The 22,329-nt window shown below is 38.6% G+C and overlaps 1 protein-coding gene across 1 annotated transcript in view; it reads left to right on the top strand.

Moving 5' to 3' along the window:
* Nucleotides 1–22,329, top strand: part of DNAH7 (dynein axonemal heavy chain 7) — a 260,963-nt gene that overhangs the window by 142,660 nt on the left and 95,974 nt on the right. The window contains 5 exon segments of the mRNA XM_064372762.1: nucleotides 2,165–2,389; nucleotides 5,241–5,612; nucleotides 6,347–6,693; nucleotides 14,416–14,596; nucleotides 16,868–17,053. Coding sequence (XP_064228832.1) covers nucleotides 2,165–2,389; nucleotides 5,241–5,612; nucleotides 6,347–6,693; nucleotides 14,416–14,596; nucleotides 16,868–17,053 — 1,311 coding nt within the window.

Consider the following 22,329-nt stretch of genomic DNA (forward strand, 5'->3'; position numbering starts at 1 on the left):
TATTTTAGATAAACTTCTAGAAATGTTGAATTTCTGTCCTCATCGTGACTTATTTTATAGACTCCCAGTGACCCCAAAATGTAAGTTAGCAGAATCTTCTGATCAGTTATAATGTATTTTATGAAATTATAATTCAAGAAATCATCATAATACAAAAGTATTTATTGAGTATATGTGATCACTAACTTCAATATATTATAGGAAGTGTTATGATAAATTTGTGTATCAAAGTCCTGACAAGAAACACAGAGCACACTTGAACCCTTCACTGGAGGAACCATAATGAAGGAACTGTTCATAGAGGCGTAGGCAGGGTTAAGGGAGCCAAGAGGGGATGTTGGAACACTCTGGAAGTGGAGGGTGGAGCTGTAGCAGGAAGTGTTACTATACCCGGGTATAAAAGGGCAGAGGAAGGGAAGAGTGTTATTGGAGCTCAGAGCTTAGAGCTGTGGATATAAGACTGCCCAACAGAAACAGGAACCAGAAACCTAGAACTCAGCTACTGCTAGAAAGGAAGCGAGGATTTAAATACCGCTATGTCTCACTTCTTTACTGCCCCCGCCCCCCCACCCCAATCTCTTTTCTTCAGCTAAACCCAAAGAAGTTAAGAGGAAGAAAGCCAGAGTGATCTTTTTTGTAGTGGACCTCAGTACTGGGAAGCACAGAGCAGAGCAGACAAAGGCAGCGAGTGGATGGTGGGGTGGGGACGAGGGGCGGGGAAGAGGAGCAGCAAAGGGAGAATAGCTAGATGTGAATAATACTTTAATTCTCCCTTCTCGCTTCAACCGTGTGTCACAATGCATTCTCTGCCAGTGTAGTAAGAAATCTGTGGGCTGTGTCTAAGATCCTGTGAGTGGGATCTAACAGATAAGCATTTATGACCTTAGAAAATTTATAGAACCTCTTTGTACCTCCACTTCCTGGTAAAATTAATTGTTTCATGCAAAACATTTATTGAATTCTGTTTTGCTTTGTAGCAGGTCTTAATCTAAAAGCTGGAGCAACACATAATTTCATCAGACAGGGTAGCATATATGGAGTAAATGCTTTGTTGTTGTTTTGAAACGCAGTCTCACTCTTGCCACCCAGGCTGGAGCACGGTGGCACAATCTTGGCTCACTGCAACCTCCGCTTCCTGGATTCAAGTGATTTTCCTGCCTCAGCCTCCCAAGTAGCTGGGATTAAAGGCGCCTGCCACCACACCTGGCTAATTTTTGTATTTTTAGTAGAGATGGGGTTTCACCATGTTGGCCAGGCTGGTCTTGAACTCCTGAGCTTAGGTGATCTGCCCTCCTCGGCCTCCCAAAGTGCTGGGATTACAGGTAAATGCTTTTTAAATAAGGGACCAATTAAGGGTTTGAAGAGGAAACTGGAAAGACAAAAACATGTCAGTACTGCGATGTGGACACAGAGGATAAACTAGTGAAGTCAAGTGGCTAGACAGAAGAAAGGAGAGCATGGCAGAAAATCAGGGTGATAGGCGCATAGGAACTGTGGGGGAAAGTGAATAACAGGTCAGAAATATAGGAAGGGCCAAATCAGATAGAGAATGGCAAGTTGGTTTGGATTTTACTTTAAGAATCCTGGGAAGTCTTTGAATGGTTATAAATTGGGGAATGTAATATGAGCTAATTTGTATTTTGAAAAAAATCATTCTTGCAGCTCTGTGGAGAATGCAAGCAGTTAGGATGCTATTGGAATCCTGCAGGCAGATGAGAGTGGAGGCTTGAATTGGGATGATTGAGGTAGATAAAGAAGAGAAAGGATTTGAAAGCTATTTCAAGAATGATGCCTACATCATTCTCAGGAGAATTAAATGAGATAATACCGGTAAAATGCATACAGAAGTAGACATTCCATAAACTTAGTTCCTCTGCCATTCCTTTCTCCTGAAGCACTCATGAATAATTTCTCTAACTCAGAACAAACCACAGACAGTGAATGTTATATGCACTAACTAGCTCCTGGCTCCCTGTCCTAAGTATGCAAGTCCTTGGGAAATTTCCTTATGAAATTGTCTCTCCCACCCCTTCTGTCACACTATTCCCCTTCACCCACACTATTCCCCTCACCCCCAACATCCGTAAGTAGTAAAGGGCTGCAGTAGTAACAAATCCAGATTTTTAATCTTAATAAAGTGCTAAAGCATTTATCTTAAATTTAGTCATGGCCTGAAGATGCACTCCAGGCAGTTGCCTCACGGTTCCTGGAAGAAATTGAAATGTCAGAGGAAATACGAGATGGCTGTATCGACATGTGTAAAAGCTTCCACACTTCTACTATAAATTTATCAAAATCTTTCTTTGTCGAACTTCAAAGACACAATTATGTGACTCCTACTTCTTACCTCGAATTAATCTCTACCTTCTAATTATTGTTAGAAAAGAAGGTAAAAATGAAATTTCATATTTCTAAGTAAGCTATAGAGAATTAAAAATATTTGTGTGTGCAAAAATGACATAAATATGATGTAATAGGGGTTTATTTCATAGAAATGTACTGTGAGTTTTGTTACATCTTTAAATAATTTAATCCACAAACATTTTGAGTATAGGGAGGGGTCTCATCCTTCTCGTATGAGCACATTGCCCAGCACATTGTAGATACATAGTCACTCTTGGAAGAATGAAGATATTCCAACCAGAGCTCTGAATGTTGAGTAAACACTACTAGAGAGTGAGTTTTCTCTGATAAATAATTAGATAATGGTTAAACCCTCTCTTTGGATACTGAACAGCTGAGACTCTAGGGAGGGACAGCTACTCTCTAATAAACTCTCATTTGAAAACATCAATATAAACATGAGTAAATTTATGTGCTATAGAAAATGTCAATATGAGTTTTTTTAATGTTCTTGAGGGTGACTTTTGTGTGCATAAAAGTTTATTCAAATATTTCCTTGGGTCTAAAAATTGAAATTCAGTATGTATACTACAAAATTTAAAAACATCATAACATTAAGCTAGAAAGTAGGAAGTTTGGAAAATTTTAGTGGTTACCTTTAAAGGGGACCTTGGATTAGTATATGGCTCCATTTAAAAGCTTGTTTAGATAAAATTTTTAATGCAGTATTTATATTTCCCTTTTAAGTTCTGATTTAACAAATCAAACATTACTAGATACTTAAATAATTTATAAGTCTAGTATTTTAAATGTATACATATGGTAAGCCTTAAGTACTTTTAAATGTTTGAATATTATCTATAAATCTGATTTCTACTTAAAAACTCAAATGTAAATTTATTGCTCAGTCACATGATTTATATTGGAAGCTCAAGCCTGACCCATGAATTGAACAGACCAAATTCTTTTAAAGATTAAAAAGAATACATAAAACAACAAATGTACACAGATAATATAAAAATATTAATACTATGAGTTTGATTTTTGTACATACTTCTATGGTTAATTCTAAATCTTTCTGTGGCTAACCCATCATCTCAAGCATTTTGAAGCACCTTTTCTCATATTGGGCAGCATGCTACCTAGATACAGATATGACACTCCTCATCTGTATTCATAGTGACTATTGCTGTGCCGTCCCAAGCAGGACTTTTGTCATCACTGTGGTCTATAACCCTGTGTTTGAATCATGCCATTAGGAATTTTTCAACTACATAATGAAATCTGCAAGTCCCACTGTGACTGCTGAATAACTTGGCTGGAATTCATTATTTCTTTGGCTCTCAACATAATTGTCTTTCTGTGTAGAGCTTATGATCTTTAACATAATGGCATCTTGCTTTTTTCATATTTTCTTATCCAGGAGATCAAAAGCTCTTAGAGAATGATTAAATTTTGGATGTCGCTCATGGCTTTTGTTTGATTGTGCACTCACAATAGTAAGGCCACCCTAACAAAAAGAAGGATTATAAAAACAAGATACAAACTTATACAAAGAGTTTAAACAGACTGGTTATAAGTTTTGAAGTCACAATGTTATAAGTTCAAACTTACAGGTTGAAAGAGTCACAGTTTTTAAGGCATTTTCAAATATTCTTATTTGCCTTTCAAATTTTCCTTTTTCAAATATTTTTCTTTTCAAAATTCCTTGCAAAGTAAAAAAATAGATATTAATTTCTCCTTTACCTCAACTAGAATTCCTACCCTGTGATTGTTCTTCCCATGATAGCTAAAGTCTTCACATCTTGATAGCCAGGTGGTGCTGTAACCTAGAAGCAAGTTTTCAGGTTACCTGCCGGGAAATCTGTGGTTAAGCTAGCGAAGTGTCACATGGGATGAGCCACACTATTGAAACTGTCTCAGGCTGGCCGGAATGAGACCTTTTTCATGCTTGTATGAGGTTTCAACTGAGACCAAACTCACAGATAATACAGTGCCATATAGTTGGTCCCCTCTGTTCCCATTACCATCAAATATTTTGCTCTCTCAGAGGGAATTCAACATGTGACAAAAACATGGCATACTCTCACAAATTTTTTTTTTGGAAAAAATTACAATCAGTGTTCTCCAGGTTACCTTTTCCATCTCACTACTACTCCAGTCTGTTTTTTGAAGGGGAGTTTTAAAACCATGTCATTTTTCACTTGGAGACATTATGATATATCAAGTATTTTAAAAAGAAACTACAAACAAGAGTTTTCTCTATAGAGAAATAAATATATATTTGCAGATAAATGCAGATAGCATTTCTAAGTACAGTAAAATGTTAAACTTTTAAAGTATGCTAAAATATTACATTATTTCTAATCATTTATTATTGCTTTATAATCATTTTGCACCAAACAGGGTATTGAGCTTTATGATCTGTTCTATGTGTTACTTTTGCTTTAATAAAAAATCCCTATTTCAAGATGTATAATACATGTTAAAATCATTTTTTTTCACATTTGGAAACATTCAAAATAATATATTTTGAGCACTGATGTGTGCTTAAGTGATCATAAAAAGGTTTAAAGCAGCAGTAGTATTGCTGGAATCAGCTTACCAACTTTAGAAGTATATCATTCATTTTGATACAGGAGTCTCCTTGCCTCATCCCCAGTGTATTTATCCTTTTGAATTTCTGTTGCATGCCTTGATAATGTATAGGTACTGAAAACACAAAAATGAATAAAACATGCTATCTGCTCTTAATTGTGCACAATCCAATGTTGTAGGGTTTGTGTTTTGACAGATTGTTCATATATATGAAAATATTTTAGACCACTTCCCTAGTTATGCCTTGAAAAAGCCTAGAAAGCTCAAAAACACTTAAATATTTTCTTAATGTAGTATAGAGAGCCTCATGATTACCTTCATTTTATCTATTTGCTTTCAGTGAAGTAATGAAAATGAAAAAGAGATATGAAGTGGGTTTGGAGAAATTGGATTCTGCTTCATCTCAAGTAGCAACAATGCAGTCTGAGTTGGAGGCACTACAACCTCAATTAAAAGTTGCCAGCAAAGAGGTTGATGAAATGATGATAATGATTGAGAAAGAGTCTATAGAAGTTGCCAAAACTGAAAAAATAGTGAAAGCTGATGAAGCAATAGCAAACGAACAAGCTATGGCTTCCAAAGCTATCAAAGATGAATGCGATGCTGACCTGGCAGGTGCCTTGCCAATATTGAAGTCAGCGCTGGCCACCCTTGATACTCTCACTGCACAGGTAAGAGCTTTGTCACACACTTTCTAGCCCAAGAAAGAAATTAGCATTGTGTTCTAGTCTAGTTTATCTCTCCAAATTAGCCTGCAAGATTAATGAAGTTGAAATGATTTTGAGACTGGCAAAAGAATTACCTAATTGACCTGAAAAAGTAATGCATGTGCATGCAAAAACACCCTTGAAAAGGAAGAAAGCTGCCAGGTGGTGTTATAACCTACTGGAAAGCAACAGTTACTTCAAGAACTTTATACAATCTTTGCACTACAGTAATCAACAGTAATCAATAAGACTCAATGTTATATTTTGATTCTAAGGGGTACCTTTTTCATATTTAGACAGTCTTGCCATTGGGATACATCTTATAGAGGATGTGATAAAGTATTGTGTTAATTTGGTCAGTGATTTTTTTGGGGGTATACATAAAATAATGTGCTTTATAATTATTTTATAATAGTATGTCTTAGATTTGATGAAGTATACTAAAAGTTAAGATGTGAAGGGGGGAATATTTTAATTTAGAAAGATAAAGATAGATTTTTTAAATAATGCAGAGAATTTTGGCTAAACTTTTGGTTGGGACTCGAGAGAAGAGTACCAGTGCAGTTCTGTGACCGTCACCATTTCTATCCAGTGAACAGGGTGAGCTTCTCTATGCTTAGTTTGAAATTAGGAGCCAATTACAATTACTGTGGAAACAAGCACGTCTTTTTAAATAATTAACATGTTGTTATTTCAAGGATATTACAGTGGTAAAATCCATGAAGAGTCCTCCTGCTGGTGTCAAGCTTGTTATGGAAGCTATATGCATCTTGAAAGGAATCAAAGCTGACAAAATCCCTGACCCAAAAGGTTCAGGGAAAAAAATTCAGGATTTCTGGGGCCCAGCTAAGAGACTTCTTGGTGACACGAAGTTTCTACAGTCACTTCATGAATATGACCAGGACAATATTCCTCCAGCTTATATGAATATCATAAGAAAAAATTATATTCCAAATCCAGATTTTGTGCCAGAAAAAATCAGAAATGCTTCTACAGTGGCCGAAGGTCTGTGCAAATGGGTCATAGCAATGGATTCCTATGATAAGTAAGTGCTGCTAAGAAGAAACCCAGCTGATATATTTTATCTTCTCTTTCGTCAGTTAAACAATATAAAACTTAAAAGTTATGTAAGTGAGAGGCTTTTGGGAAAATCCTATCTGAATCTGCTTTGTGTTTGCATATTTACTGGAGGCAAGGTTATAACAACTGATAGAATAATACAGTGATTCTTTAACTTTTTGGACTCAGGAACCGTTTATACCCTTTTTTTTTTTTTATTGCATTTTAGGTTTTGGGGTACATGTGAAAAACATGCAAGATTGTTGCATAGGTGCATACGTGGCAGTATGATTTGCTGCCTCCCTCCCCTTCACCTATATCTGGCATTTCTCCCCATGCTATCCCTCCCCAACTCCCCACCCCCCCGCTGTGCCCCCCACTCCCCTCCAACAGACCCCCGTGTATAGTGCTCCCCTCCCTGTGTCCATGTGTTCTCCTTGTTCAACACCCGCCTATGAGTGAGAACATGTGGTGTTTGATTTTGTGTTCTTGTGTCAGTTTGCTGAGAATGATGTTTTCCAGGTTCATCCATGTCCCTACAAAGGATGTGAACTCCTCGTTTTTAATGGCTGCATAATATTCCATGGTGTATATGTGCCACATTTTTCCTGTCCAGTCTATCATCGATGGGCATTTGGGCTGGTTCCAGGTCTTTGCTATTGTAAACTGTGATGCAATGAACATTCGTGTGCCTGTGTCCTTATAGTAGAACGATTTATAATCCTTTGGATATATGCCCATTAATGGGATTGCTGGGTCAAATGGAATTTCTATTTCTAGGTCCTTGAGGAATTGCCACACTGTTTTCCACAGTGGTTGAACTAATTGACACTCCCACCAACAGTGTAAAAGTGTTCCTATTTCTCCACATCCTCTCCAGCATCTGTTTTCTCCAGATTTTTTAATGATCGCCATTCTAACTGGCATGAAATGGTATCTCAATGTAGTTTTGATTTGCATTTCTCTAATGACCAGTGATGATGAGCATTTTTTCATATGTTTGTTGGCCTCATGTATGTCTTCTTTTGTAAAGTATCTGTTCATATCCTTCGCCCATTTTTGAGTGGGCTTGTTTGTTTTTTTCTTGTAAATCTTTCTTAGCTCGTTGTAAATTCTGGATATCAGCCCTTTGTCAGACGGGTAGGCTGCAAAAATTTTTTCCCATTCCGTTGGTTGCCGATTCACTCTATTGACTGTTTCTTTTGCCGTGCAGAAGCTGTGGAGTTTGATTAGGTCCCATTTGTCTATTTTGGCTTTTGTTGCCAATGCTTTTGGGTGTTTTGGTCATAAAGTCCTTGCCTACGCCTATGTCCTGAATGGTTTTGCCTAGGTTTCCTTCTAGTGTTTTTATGGTGTTAGGTCTTATGTTTAAGTCTTTAATCCATCTGGAGTCAATTTTAGTGTAAGGTGTCAGGAAGGGGTCGAGTTTCTGCTTTATGCATATGGCTAGCCAGTTTTCCCAACACCACTTATTGAACAGGGAATCCTTTCCCCATTGCTTGTTTTTTTCAGGTTTATCAAAGATCAGGTGGTTGTAGATATGTTGTGTCGCCTCCGACACCTCTGTTCTGTTCCATTGGTCTATATCTCTGTTTTGGTACCAGTACCATGCTGTTTTGATTACTGTAGCCTTGTAGTATAGTTTGATGTCCGGTAGTGTGATGCCTCCCGCTTTGTTCTTTTTGCTTAGAATTGACTTGGCTATGCGGGCTCTCTTTTGGTTCCATATGAAGTTTAAGGTGGTTTTTTCCAGTTCTGTGAGGAAGGTCATTGGTAGCTTGATGGGGATAGCGTTGAATCTGTAAATTACTTTGGGCAGTATGGCCATTTTCACAATATTAATTCTTCCTAACCATGAACATGGAATGTTTCTCCATCTGTTTGTGTCCTCTCTTATTTCGTTGAGCAGTGGTTTGTAGTTCTCCTTGAAGAGGTCCTTTACGTTCCTTGTTAGTTGTATTCCTAGGTATTTTATTCTCTTTGTAGCAATTGTGAATGGCAGTTCTTTCTTGATTTGGCTCTCTTTAAGTCTGTTATTGGTGTATAGGAATGCTTGTGATTTTTGCACATTGATTTTGTATCCTGAGACTTTGCTGAAGTTGCTTATCAGTTTCAGGAGATTTTGGGCTGAGGTGATAGGGTCTTCTAGATATACAATCATGTCATCTGCAAATAGAGAGAATTTGACTTCCTCCTTTCCTAATCGAATACCCTTTATTTCTTTTTCTTGCCTGATTACTCTGGCTAGAACTTCCAGTACTATATTGAATAGTAGTGGTGAGAGAGGGCATCCTTGTCTAGTGCCAGATTTCAAAGGGAATGCTTCCAGTTTTTGCCCATTCAGTATGATATTGGCTGTCGGTTTGTCATAAATAGCTTTTATTATTTTGAGATACGTTCCGTCGATACCTAGTTTATTGAGGATTTTTAGCATAAAGGTCTGTTGAATTTTGTCGAAGGCCTCTGCATCAATTGAGATAATCATGTGGTTTTTGTTTTTGGTTCTGTTTATGTGGTGAATTACATTTATAGACTTGCGTATATTGAACCAGCCTTGCATCCCCGGGATGAATCCTACTTGATCATGGTGGATAAGCTTTTTGATGTGCTGTTGTAATCGGCTTGCCAGTATTTTATTGAAGATTTTTGCATCTATGTTCATCATGGATATTGGCCTGTAGTTTTCTTTTCTTGTTGAGTCTCTGCCGGGTTTTGGTATTAGGAGATGTTGGTCTCATAAAATGATTTGGGAAGGATTCCCTCTTTTTGGATTATTTGGAATAGTTTCAGTAGGAATGGTACCAGTTCCTCTTTGTATGTCTGGTAGAATTCGGCTGTGAAACCATCTGGGTCTGGGCTTTTTTTGGGTGGTAGGCTCTTAATTGCTGCCTCGACTTCAGACCTTGTTATTGGTCTATTCAGGGTTTCGACTTCTTCCTGGTTTAGGCTTGGGAGGAGGCTACTATCCAGGAATTTATCCATTTCTTCCAGGTTTTCTAATTTATGTGCATAGAGTTGTTTGTAATAATCTCTGATGATGGTTTGAATTTCTGTGGCGTCTGTGGTGATATCCCCTTTATCATTTTTTATTGCATCTATTTGGTTATTCTCTCTTTTCTTTTTTATTAGTCTGGCTAGTGGTCTGTCTATTTTGTTGATCTTTTTATAAAACCAGCTCCTGGATTTATTGATTTTTTGTAGGGTTTTTCGTGTCTCTATCTCCTTCATTTCTGCTTTGATCTTAGTTATTTCTTGTCTTCTGCTAGGTTTTGAGTTTTTTTGATCTTGCTCCTCTAGCTCTTTCAATTTTGATGATAGGGTGTCAATTTTAGTTCTCTCCTTTCTTCTCATGTGGGCACTTATTGCTATATATTTTCCTCTAGAGACTGCTTTAAATGTGTCCCAGAGATTCTGGTATGTGGTGTCTTCATTCTCGTTGGTTTTGAAGAACATCTTTATTTCTGCCTTCATTTCAGTGTTTATCCAGTCAACATTCAGGAGAAAGTTGTTCAATTTCCATGAGGCTGTGCGGTTCTGGGTTGGCTTCTGAATTCTGAGTTCTAACTTGATTGCACTGTGGTCTGAGAGACTGTTTGTTATGGTTTCCGTTCTTTTGCATTTGCTGAGGAGTGATTTACTTCCAATTATGTGGTCAATTTTAGAGTAGGTGTGATGTGGTGCTGAGAAGAATGTATATTCTGTGGATTTGGGCTGGAGAGTTCTGTAAATGTCTATTAGGTTTGCTTGTTCCAGGTCTGAGTTCAAATCCTGGATATCCTTGTTAATTTTCTGTCTCGTTGATCTGTCTAATATTGACAATGGTGTGTTGAAGTCTCCCACTATTATTGTGTGGGAGTCTAAGTCTCTTTGCAAGTCTTTGAGAAGTTGCCTTATGTATCTGGGTGCTCCTGTATTAGGTGCATATATATTTAGGATCGTTAGCTCTTCTTGTTGCATTGATCCTTTTACCATTATGTAATGTCCTTCTTTGTCTCTTTTGATCTTTGTTGCTTTAAAGTCTATTTTATCAGAGATGAGAATTGCAACTCCTGCTTTTTTTTGCTCTCCATTTGCTTGGTAAATCTTCCTCCATCCCTTTATTTTGAGCCTTTGTGTATCCTTGCATGTGAGGTGGGTTTCCTGGATACAGCACACTGATGGGTTTTGGCTTTTTATCCAATTTGCCAGTCTGTGTCTTTTGATTGGGGCATTTAGTCCATTTACATTTAGGGTTAATATTGTTATGTGTGAATTTGATCCTGTCATTTTGATGCTAGCTGGCTGTTTTGCCCATTGGTTGATGCAGATTCTTCATTGTGTTGCTGCTCTTTACCATTTCGTGTGTTTTTGGAGTGGCTGGTACTGGTTGTTCTTTTCTATGTGTAGTGCCTCCTTCAGGAGCTCTTGTAAAGCTGGTCTGGTGGTGAGGAAATCTCTGAGTACTTGCTTGTTCTCAAAGGATTTTATTTTTCCTTCACTTATGAAGCTTAGTTTGGCTGGATATGAAATTCTGGGTTGAAAGTTCTTTTCTTTAAGGATGTTGAATATCGGCCCCCACTCTCTTCTGGCCTGTAGGATTTCTGCTGAGAGATCTGCCGTGAGTCTGATGGGTTTCCCTTTGTGAGTAACCCGACCTTTCTCTCTGGCTGCCCTTAGTATTTTCTCCTTCATTTCAACCCTGGTGAATCTGATGATTATGTGCCTTGGGGTTGCTCTTCTAGAGGAATATCCTTGTGGTGTTCTCTGTATTTCCTGGACTTGAATATTGGCCTGCCTTGCTAGGTTGGGGAAGTTTTCCTGGATAATATCCTGAAGAGTATTTTCCAGCTTGGATGCATTCTCTTCATCACATTCAGGTACACCTATCAAACGTAGATTAGGTCTTTTCACGTAGTCCCATATTTCTTGTTGACTCTGTTCATTCCTTTTTACCTTGTTTTCTCTAATCTTCCCTTCTCATTTTATTTCATTGAGTTGATCTTCCACTTCTGATATCCTTTCTTCTGCTTGGTCAATTCGGCTGTTGAAACTTGTGCATGCTTCGCGAAGTTCTCGTGTTGTGTTTTTCAGCTCCATCAATTCACTCATATTCCTCTCTAAGTTGTCCATTCTTGTTAGCGTTTCATCAAGTCTTTTTTCAAGGTTCTTAGTTTCTTTGCCTTGGGTTAGAACATGTTCTTTTAGCTCACGGAAGTTTCTCATTATCCATTTTCTGAAAGCTGATTCTGTCATTTCATCACACTCGTTCTCCGTCCAGTCTTGTTCCCGTGCTGGTGGGGAGTTGTGCTCCCTTGTAGGAGGAGAGGTGTTCTGGTTTTGGGTGTTTTCATCCTTTTTGCGCTGGTTTCTTCCCATCTTTGTGGATTTATCCGCCTATTGACTTTGTAGTTGCTGTCTTTCTGATTTTGGTAATTTTAAGTCTGCAGCAGCTGAACTCATAAACCCCCTTTTCTTCTCCCCAGGTGTTCTGGCCCAGGGAGTTAGGGCTTTATGCTTTTCAGCTGTGTTGCTACCATTTTCCCTGCCCACAAGGTGGCAGTCTAGTCACACTCAGCCTGCAGAGGCTTCGCTGAGCTGCTGTGGGCTCCGCCCAGCTTCCGTGTGAGCTTCCCTGCAGTCCTGTTTATATGGGTGTAGTTAGAACTGCTTCCGCTATGCTGGCCCACCCCTGTAGTGACGGCCCAGGCAGTGCCAGGCCAGCTTGGGGTTGGCATGCTTGGCTCTTCAACTAATTTTAAACAGAAACGTATGTCTTAATAGTGAAGCATAAATTATTAAAATTGAACATTTTTTTGAAAGCAAAAAAAAAAAAAATCTCTGTAGTGGCGGGTTGTCTTGGTTACAGCAAATTGCCCTGGGAACTGCAGAGTGTTTCCCGATGGAGGACGCCCCTCCCCCACAGTGCTGGACCTTCCCGAGTTCAGCCGTGTTTCCAGTGGCACCCTCTTTGCCCGGGAATCTCTTGGCTTGCCTCCTTGCCTCAGCTCCCCTTGCTGGCCCAGAGGGGACACAGTCTCGTTCACTTTGTTCAAGTAGCCTCTGCTCCCTGCCCCCGGTGCAGGCCAAGCGGCTGCTCTGGTCCAACCAGTGGCACTGGGAACCTGTGGAGCTTCTCCACCTGTGAATCTCCTGGTCTGTAGGCAGTTAAAATCCGCTGCCCTGTGTGCCGCTGCGTCAGCCAAAGCAGCGGCTCTGAGATTCGTGGCGCGTCCTTGCCTGGGGGTCTCCTGGCTTGACTCCCTGCTTCAGCTCCCCTTGCTGGCTCAGAGGGAACTCTGTCTCTCTCGTTCTGCATAAGAAGCCACTGCCCCCCTCCCCAGGGCGTAGGCTGAGTTGCCACGCCGCTCAAACCAGCGGCGCTGGCGACCCGTGCGGCTTCTCCTCCTGTGAATCTCCTGGTCTGTGGGCAGTAAAAATCCGTCTGGAAATGCGGCGTCCACTCACCCTCTGCGCCTTCTCTCGGAGCTGCAATCCCGACTTCCTCCTAAGCGGCCATCTTGGATCATCTCCCATTTATACTCTTTAAAACTATTGAAGACCCCAAAAAGATTTCGTTTGTTTACCATATTAGAAATTAAAATGGAAAAATTTTTTCAATGTTTATTAATTCATTTTTAAAAGCAATAAAAATGTTATATGTTAATATGTGGCTTATTTTTATTTTTTAGAATTTACATGTTCTTCTTTAAAAAAGAGAAAAAAATAATGATGAGAAGAGTAGTATTTTATTATACCTTTATAAGTCTCTTTAGTGCGTGGTCTAATGTAAGATAGCCAGACACCAAAATCTGCTTCTTCATTCATTCTTTTGCAGTATGTTGTTTTGATTAAAGTATATTTTAAAAAGTCTACCATCACACAGATGTTTAGTTGGACAAGGAAAGACCTCGTAAACTCCCTGAAGGGGCAAGTGTCTTCAGGAGCCCCAGGGATCCTTGGACCACACTTTAAAAACTACTGGCATAATATGTATTCTTGTGAAATGAGGAGCCTTTTTTGGTGATTATATGAGAACCAGTTATACATAAAACAGAGTAATTATTATTTTTTCAAAAAACAACTGTCACAGGTTATTTTCCAAACATATCCAATTTTAATCATTCTACATCTATAGTAGTGCTATATATGTTTCAGACCATGATATATTAGTTAATGATAAATTTAATGCTTGTTAGATAACATGACTGACTCCATTTTCCAGATACTAGGGAGAGAATTTAGATTCATCTTTTTTCCTGTATAATTCCTTTTAGTACCACATACATATTGATAGGATAACTGTTTTTGGTTGAGGAAGTATTCTAGGATATTTTTCAAAGTAAAATGACAGGAATAAAAGATACCTCACTTTCTCCTCATCAAAACTAACCTTTCACCATTTAGGCTTCTACTAGCATTGTAATATTCTACATGAATATCTTACTCTCCTTTTGGAAAGTTATCAAAATTCATACTGGCAAAATGTTTTTTTGAGTAAAAAAATTATGTGAAAATACTGTGTATTTGTCTATTTTAATGGCCATGTCTTGTGTTCAGGATCAAGCTTGGTTGGTTCTTAGATAAAACATAGAATATAGAAATCAGTTTAGAGTTTTGCACAAAGAAGTGTTTTGAGTCATAGTAAGGATATTAGAAAAGTAAATTCAGTGGTAGAAAGTCTACTGGAATATTAAATGAATATTTAATGTTTCAATTTTACTTTTTGCAGAGTGGCAAAAATAGTAGCTCCCAAAAAGATAAAACTGGCTGCAGCTGAAGGGGAGCTTAAAATTGCCATGGATGGTCTTAGAAAGAAGCAGGCAGCCCTTAAGGAAGTTCAGGACAAGCTGGCGAGCCTTCAAGACACACTTGAATTAAATAAACAAAAGGAGGCTGATCTGGAAAACCAGGTATGTGCTGATATAGAAAAAGATGGACAAATTCTCAGTTATCGTAACTAAGAATGATGTTTGTACTAGCACATAACACCCCAGTCCTGTTTCCTTCTTGGTCAGGGATTGGCAAAAATATGTCCCGCAGGCCATATCTGCCCATCCCCTCTTTTCGTATGGCCCAAGAGCTAATAATGGTTTTGACATTTTAAAATAATTACATATTAATGGCCACATAAGTATTTGCATAATACATAATATCCTCAGTTTTGCTGCTTGGCTCACAAAGACTGAAATATTTATTCTCTAGCCCTTTCCAAAAAAAAAAAAAAAAAAAAAATGCCAGTCTCTCTGCCTCAGGTTACTAGAATATTGAGCTAGATTATTTAGTCATTTTTCACTTCGCAAGTAAGGAAATTAGAACCAAAATGTTAAGTGACCTTGCTTGTATAACAGTTAATGGCAGAGCTGAAATTGGAACTCAGTACTCAAAACCATACACTATCTACTAAAAATGTTTTCAAGACTAAAAATATTGCTCTAATTTAATTAGTGATGCCATTTAGAAAAATTAACTGCTAAAGTCTGATTATGGTCCAGACGAAAAGTCAAATGTTTTATAACAGTCGACATTTATCGAATGCTTATTATGTACAAGGTCCTGTTGTTCTAAGAACATTATATGTTATACCATTTATTCTCACAACAACCTTTTGTGGGAAGTAATCATTTTGTAACATTTTGAAGAAACTAAAGAACAGAAAGATCAAACAGCTTGTTCATCATCAACCCAGCTTCTGATCATTAAGTCTAAAACCTGAACCCAGGCAACCTGACGCTAATAGCTGTATTCTTTCCAAGACACCAGACTGCCTCTTTCTATAGTATCTATCCTGTATTCTATATTTGCACAAATGTAAGATATTGTGCTAATCATCAGAAACATAACCTATTATGGCATGATTTTTGAATGATCAGTTTTAAATAATAGAACCAATGAATCATTATGCAGTTGCTGTCTTTAGACATTTTTAAATTCTCCTCTATGTTTGAAAATTTTATTTTTATAATAAAATGTTAGAAACTTATGGTAATGTAAAATGAACATATACATATATATGTACTTAAAATGTGCTTTTGGAGGTAAAATTTTAGCTAAAATATTTTTACCTAGTAGTTTCTGATGGCAACTTTGTTATAGTCCAAGACCTGATTCAGTTTATCATAAACATTGTTGAAAGAATAGGTGAGGAAAGAAACTAGAATGACAAAAGATATTTAAAGAGGGAAAGTTAAAAGGGAAAAAAATTAAATTTAGGAAGTATTGCAAATACTACAATTACATACCATTTGCTTTTTTCAAACCTATCTTTAGATAAACTGATATAGAAGTATACATCTTTTAATCCAAAATCATTGACTTAATATAAATTTTAATAACAGTAAAAAGCATAAGCCAAATTCTTACTACAAAATAATCTAAATGTCTTTGCTTTTGTTGATTGTTGAATTTTTCTTTTCATGTAAATTATTTTTGAATATCAAGATAAGCTTTATTTAATCTCATCTTCTTCCAAGAATAATGATGTTAAGGTACTTAAAAATTTAATCAAAATAATTTACATATTCTGCTGGAATATTGCATTGTGTGAACTGAAATAACTTTCACCAACTTTGCCACCTTCATAATTGTGTCTCTTTTTTATCATATTGCTTAATTACATATAATCATATTTAGTTGACAGTTTTATGCACTGAGCTGTCCGCTATTGATTGATGTCCTGATTTAAGCTGAATTGCAAGTGCCTGACTAGTTTGACACAATTTAACAAACCTGAAAATTGTGCATTGTAAATAATCATTAATTATTCAAACTTTCAAACATTTAACCTTTAAGACCATAATGAAATCAACCATCAGTTAAATGAAGGGAAAAGGTTTGTAGAATACTGAAAGTGCATCTAGATTATTTAAAATGGAGAGAAAACGTCTATATTTGCAGAAGAATATCCTTTAATTAACATTCATTGTCTTGTACTGTATGTCATTTCCTTAAATAGGGCTGCTTTTTGCATTATATGATATTTACAAATTTCATAAATTATACTAAATACTTTATATTTACAAATTCTAAAATATCATGGACTTTCCTATGTCATAGTGTCATAGGAAATCCCAGACAGAAGTCTGTAATTAAAAATAATAATTTACTTCTGAGGGTAAAATCTTGCAGAATTTTAGACTTACTGTACTTATAAATGCTGATAAAAACTCACTTTTATTTTTGAGGTTGACCTGTGCAGCAAAAAACTAGAACAAGCTGAGCAGTTGATTGGAGGCCTTGGAGGTGAGCAAACTAGATGGAGCCACACAGCTCTGGACCTAGGGCAGCTGTACATCAACTTGACCGGGGATATCCTCATTTCCTCAGGAGTGGTTGCTTACCTCGGAGCCTTCACATCTACCTATAGACAGGTAGGGGATGCTATTCCATCTCTTCCTGACCCTCTGTCCATCACAGCCAATATTATCAATATTTGGGGTTTTGTTTCACTTTGGTTTCAGTTTTTTGATAAGTACAAGGAGGAAGATATTTTAAAATAATTTCTACTTATGGATTTTAGTTATTCTATAAATTAGCTGGTTAGCCAAGTGATGCCATGTAATATGCTCTTCAAAAATCTAATTGTTTTAAAAACAAAAATATCTACTTTAAAATGTAATGTGAAAATGGGGAGTCTCTGAACCTATTCTAGTGTGAGGCATCCTGATTAAAAATAAATTTAAAAAAAAAAAAAATGGGAAGATTGTAGATTCTACTGATAAAATCTCGGTTCCTAAGCAAGTATTGTAAAAAAGGTATGAGGACTGTGTGTGTGTGTGTGTGTGTGTGTGTGTGTGTGTGCACTTCACAACTGTTTCCTATCAGTCTCCATAGTAAGCCATTTCAAAATCATTTCAGAGAATGAAACTTGAGGGGAGGAAAAGGTGAGCGTGCCTAAAACCCTGTTAGTAAGTGGCTTTGTTCCTTAGAAAACAAACCCCATGTTCCCTGCTTTGCTTCCCATTTCTCTGACTGATTCTGCCTCTTTCTTCTCCCTGGCCCAACACCTAACCCTAGGAGTTAATCCTAATTATTCTTCCTGTTTTTCTCTTCTGTTTTTTAGTTTTTTATGGAGTGAGAGACCCAGCATACTCTTCAGCTCTGTTTAGAAAAATGGAACTGGAATCCAACCTGGGTCACGGCCCTATCAAAGCAGGCAGAGAGATTTAGAAAAATTAAGATAACCAAAAGAAAAACAGGGTGGGATGGTAATGAGAATAAAAGAAGGGAGGAATTCAGAACATTTGGCAGTAGTTTTTGGTGTCAAGCGAGAAAGAGCACGTGTTAAATCCCCTTTGTGGAGGGCTTTATCGTATCACTGAGCATTGGCTTGCACGTGGTCTCAGTTGAGCCTCACTTAATTTCAGAACTGTCTCCTAAGGAGGGTTGACTCTTGGTGCCACTGTTATGCTTTAATTGGTGTTATTGTTTTTAACTAAATGTTTGAAATCCTCACCTACAGAGTTCCTCTGTCTTTAGCGTTCTGTGGTTACCTGCATCCTAATTTAGCCCTCTTCCTACTCTTCTGCATTGACACTTTGAACAATAAAAAGAGTAGCTTCAGCCACCCTTACCTTTCCCTGCTGGTTCAGAGCACACCCCTAAGTGTCTGCACTGGCTCCTGTCTAGCATTCCAGAGCTAAGCGGAAAGTGTATTAGCACTACCCAGTGCACTAGCAAAATCCACTATACCCAATGCTTGAAGAGCTACATGTACCATCCCTCCCAGTCCCTCTCTGACAGACTCACTCCAAGGAACTGCATCTTTTGACTTTGCCATCACCTGGCTACTATCTAGATGGGGGGCTGCTAGTCAGACCATCACACAAATGCTTCAAGGGTGCCTTGAGCACCTGAACTGAGACCTTGGAAATTTACTGATAGACACAAAGCCACATTCAACTTAGACACAAGACTTGGCAAAGCTCAGAGTTCCTCTGTGAACTCATTCACTGTCCAAACACTTGATTCAAGTAGTCACCTCATCCCATGCCACCTCATCTCTGTGAAGGCAATCTTCTTTCTTCCTTGCTTCACTGGATCAACCTAAGTTTTTACTTTCCTTACCCAGTCTCTCATGTCACTGCTCCTTCCTGTGGATTAATTCTCAGAGTCCTACCTTGTCATCTTTACTTTTTTATCTGTTTCTCTCAGGTCAAGACAGCTAGCAGTTTATTTCCCATCAAAACTGTCTCATTCAATTCTCAGCATAAGGGTTGGAAGGCAACATCAGGGCTCTGCCCAGAGCCCCTCCTGGCTTCTGTGTGCTTTCACACCCAACAACTATCACCTGTGGCTCTTTCTGTCAGACTTCCCTTGGGGTCTTAGAACCCACTTTACCCAGTGTTTGGAGAGCGAGAAGTGCCTGGGAATGTACTTCCCTCTTCAGCAACCCTTAATGAATCACTGAAGGGAGGATGGGAGTCTCTCTCCCTTCCCTCTGGTTGGGACAGCTCCAAGGAATAGCTTACACTACAGAAGTTTCCTGCGGCGTCTAACTGAGGCCACCTGCTGCAGAACTTAGGCTGCTCCCTCACCCTTTGTTGGCTCCTACACCTCCTTGTCCTGCTTCCCCCTGCATCCTTTCCTCAGTATGTCACTTCACATGAATCTTCATCCCAGAGTCTGCTTCAGGGAACCCAAGCTAAGAGGCCTTACAACATTTGGTCCTTTTCTGACAAAAGGTTTCAAGTCTCTGAATATCAAGGGCCCTCAATAAATAACTGCATTTCCCCTCCAACCTTGAATCTGAGCAGTTGTTAATTATTTATCAACTCTTTTGTAGAGTTCCTGGCACTTTTCATAAATAAAACATAGAAAACTTCAATTCTCCCAGAATAACTGGGCCCATAGCACTCAACTGCGATGCCTGTGCCAACCCCCAAAACAGAATCCGATAGTGCTATTAAGAACATGTGAGCCCTGGATTTGAATTAATTTGAACCTTCTAATTGACCTTTTCTCTGCCAATAAACAAAGTCAAAACTGTTTTAATGGTCTTGGGTATTTTCACCGAGATGACACTCTTAATAGCCAGTTTTCCGCTTCTACCATCTCTCTCTCTCTCTCTCCCCTTTATTTTTCATAACCGTATGCCAGCAAATCCATCATCTATCTCGTCACCTGATTACCAGCCAAGACCATTGGCTTGAATTTTGAGATGCTTGTTCAGAGTCCTCCATGCTCATTCTGGTTATTCTCTGATATTACGCCCTTATAGACATGTAATTAGGCTTCTTAAATTGCTAGTCCAGAGTTCATCTGTGGTAACATACTAAACCTGTCAACTCTAAACAGAGCATTCTGCAGAAACTATTGCTTCTATTTTCTCTACTTCTTTGCTGTGTTGTGGGCTAGCATGCCTACTCCAGCATCAAGCTAAATCCAAGAAAGCTTGCAGACCTCTCCAAAATGGCTGTAGGCCAACCTACAGCATGAAAACAAATAGAACAAAACATTCCAGTAGTGCTAGGTGAGGTGGCTCACACCTATAATGCCAGCAGTTTGGGAGGCCAAGGTGGGCAGATTGCTTGAGCTCAGGAGTTTGAGACCAGCCTGGGCAACATAGTAAAACCCCTTCTCTACAAAAAATACAAAAAATACAAAAAAAAAAAAAAAAAAAAAAAAAAGCCGGGCATGGTGATGTGTGTCTGTAGTCCCAGTACTACTTAGAGGCTGAGGTGGGAGGATTGCTTGAGGCCAGGAAGCAGAGGTTGCAGTGAGCCAAGATCATGCCACTGCACTCCAGCCTGGTGACAGAGTGAGACTCCATCTCAAAAAAAAACCATTAAATTTTAAAAATATAATAAAACATGCCAGAAGCAACTGTCTGCAGAACTCAAATTGGAAATGCTATATGTCCCTCCTCACTACATAGCAATACCATCTGTTCCTCATATCAACAACCAAATAAAACAGCCAGATTATATTTATTAAGTACTTATGATATGCAGAAGTTTGGCCCCTATGATCTTCACCTCTGAGTATTATACCTGTAACTATGCCATGTTACATCGCAAAGGGACTTTGCAGATGGAATTATGGTTGCTAGTCAGCTGAGCTTAAAGTAGGAAGATCATCTTTGGTTGTCTTGGACTTCACTGTAAGACAAGCCTGAAATGTCTTTTTTGAGCAAGAGTAAGGAATTACCCAGAGAAAGATGGGGCCATGTCAAAAGGACACAAAATTTAGCTTAAGAGTATTCCCACTGGCCAAATTTTGGGCAATTTCATCACAATAAATAGTGGCAGTAACATGTTATATTATTCATTAGATAAAATGCAAAAAAGATGAATCTATGCTGACATAAATTAATAATGAAAAAATGGAATGTTTGACAAAAACCAGGACATTTTCATGGTTACAAAGTTATCTCCCTGCAGAATCTTATTACCTGCAAAGGGAAAGGGGAAAAGAGCAATTTAGCAGTTGGGAGGCTATAATACAATATTTCACAAGTGCTGTCTTAACCATTTTAAATAATAGCTAAAAACTTGGAATTCTTTCTCACGGGCAGTTTGCTAAGCCCTCACCCCAACCATTTTCTTTATTAGGCTCGAGCACTCCTGGGTTACAGTAGCAAGCTTCCAGAGGCCCCTAGATACCAGAGACAGCCCCTTCTTCCTTGCACCCACAGAATGATTCAGAATACCCAATCTCCAGGAAACCTACGAAACCCAGCTAATTCCATCCCATTTACCACATATGAACTGCCTCTCACAGCTCTGGCTTGCTGCTACTCTGTCTCCTGACAACACCCCATGTGGCCCTACGTACAACCTTCTCTCATTTGGAGCTGTAACTAACAGAGTTCTGCCTTTCATTTATCTGAGTGTCTTTGCATTGCATCCTACCATCTGAAGAATCTATAATCACACATAAGCTCATATAATTATGAGACAGAAGGCTGGCAGACAACACTTTAATCAAGTGATAAAAATTAGTGTAATCAGTAAATGAACAATTTGAAATTGTGTGCCATCTGATGGATGCAATGAGAAGAGCACATGATTTCTGTGATATTCCTGCCAAAGATGCATAACCTGAAATGAATCATGATGGAACATCATACAGACCCAGTTGTGGGGCATTCTACATAATATTAACAGGCTTATCAAGGTCATGAATGTCATCAATTCCCCCAAAACCATGATGACCTTTCTTGTGCAAACCTCAAGGAATGTTGGTCCAGCCTACTTAGCAAGAGCCTGAGGGAGATGGCAGTGCCCAGCACGTCCTCTCGGCCAGCGCCATCTGTGAGCATCCAACACCCTCATCAACCCAGAGGCTGGTACCAGCACCATACATATTCACCTTCCTTTTGCCTTATTCTGTTTTCTCTCCAGTTATGTCTTTCCCTATTTCTGAAATATTTGATCTGTAAACTCAATTTGGACGTTGACTTCTGACTTTCTGAATAGGAACCTTGGCTTGTAGTATCCCCCTGGTTCCTCCACATCCTGCAGACTGTCCCCTCAGGTAGAGTCTCACAAACTGCAGTGTGTGCCCTGATCCTTGTTGGCACTGATATGCCCTGCCATGGCCCCTCACAGGGCATGTGAGTCAGGAGTAAATGTTTTCCATCTCTCCTACTGGTTCAAAATGGATTTACTTTTCTATCATTGTATGTGCTAGATATTTGTAACAT

This window comes from Aotus nancymaae, unplaced genomic scaffold (assembly GCF_030222135.1).
Source record: "Aotus nancymaae isolate 86718 unplaced genomic scaffold, 86718_ANA_hifiasm-v0.15.2.pri h1tg000008l, whole genome shotgun sequence".
NCBI lineage: Eukaryota > Metazoa > Chordata > Mammalia > Primates > Aotidae > Aotus > Aotus nancymaae.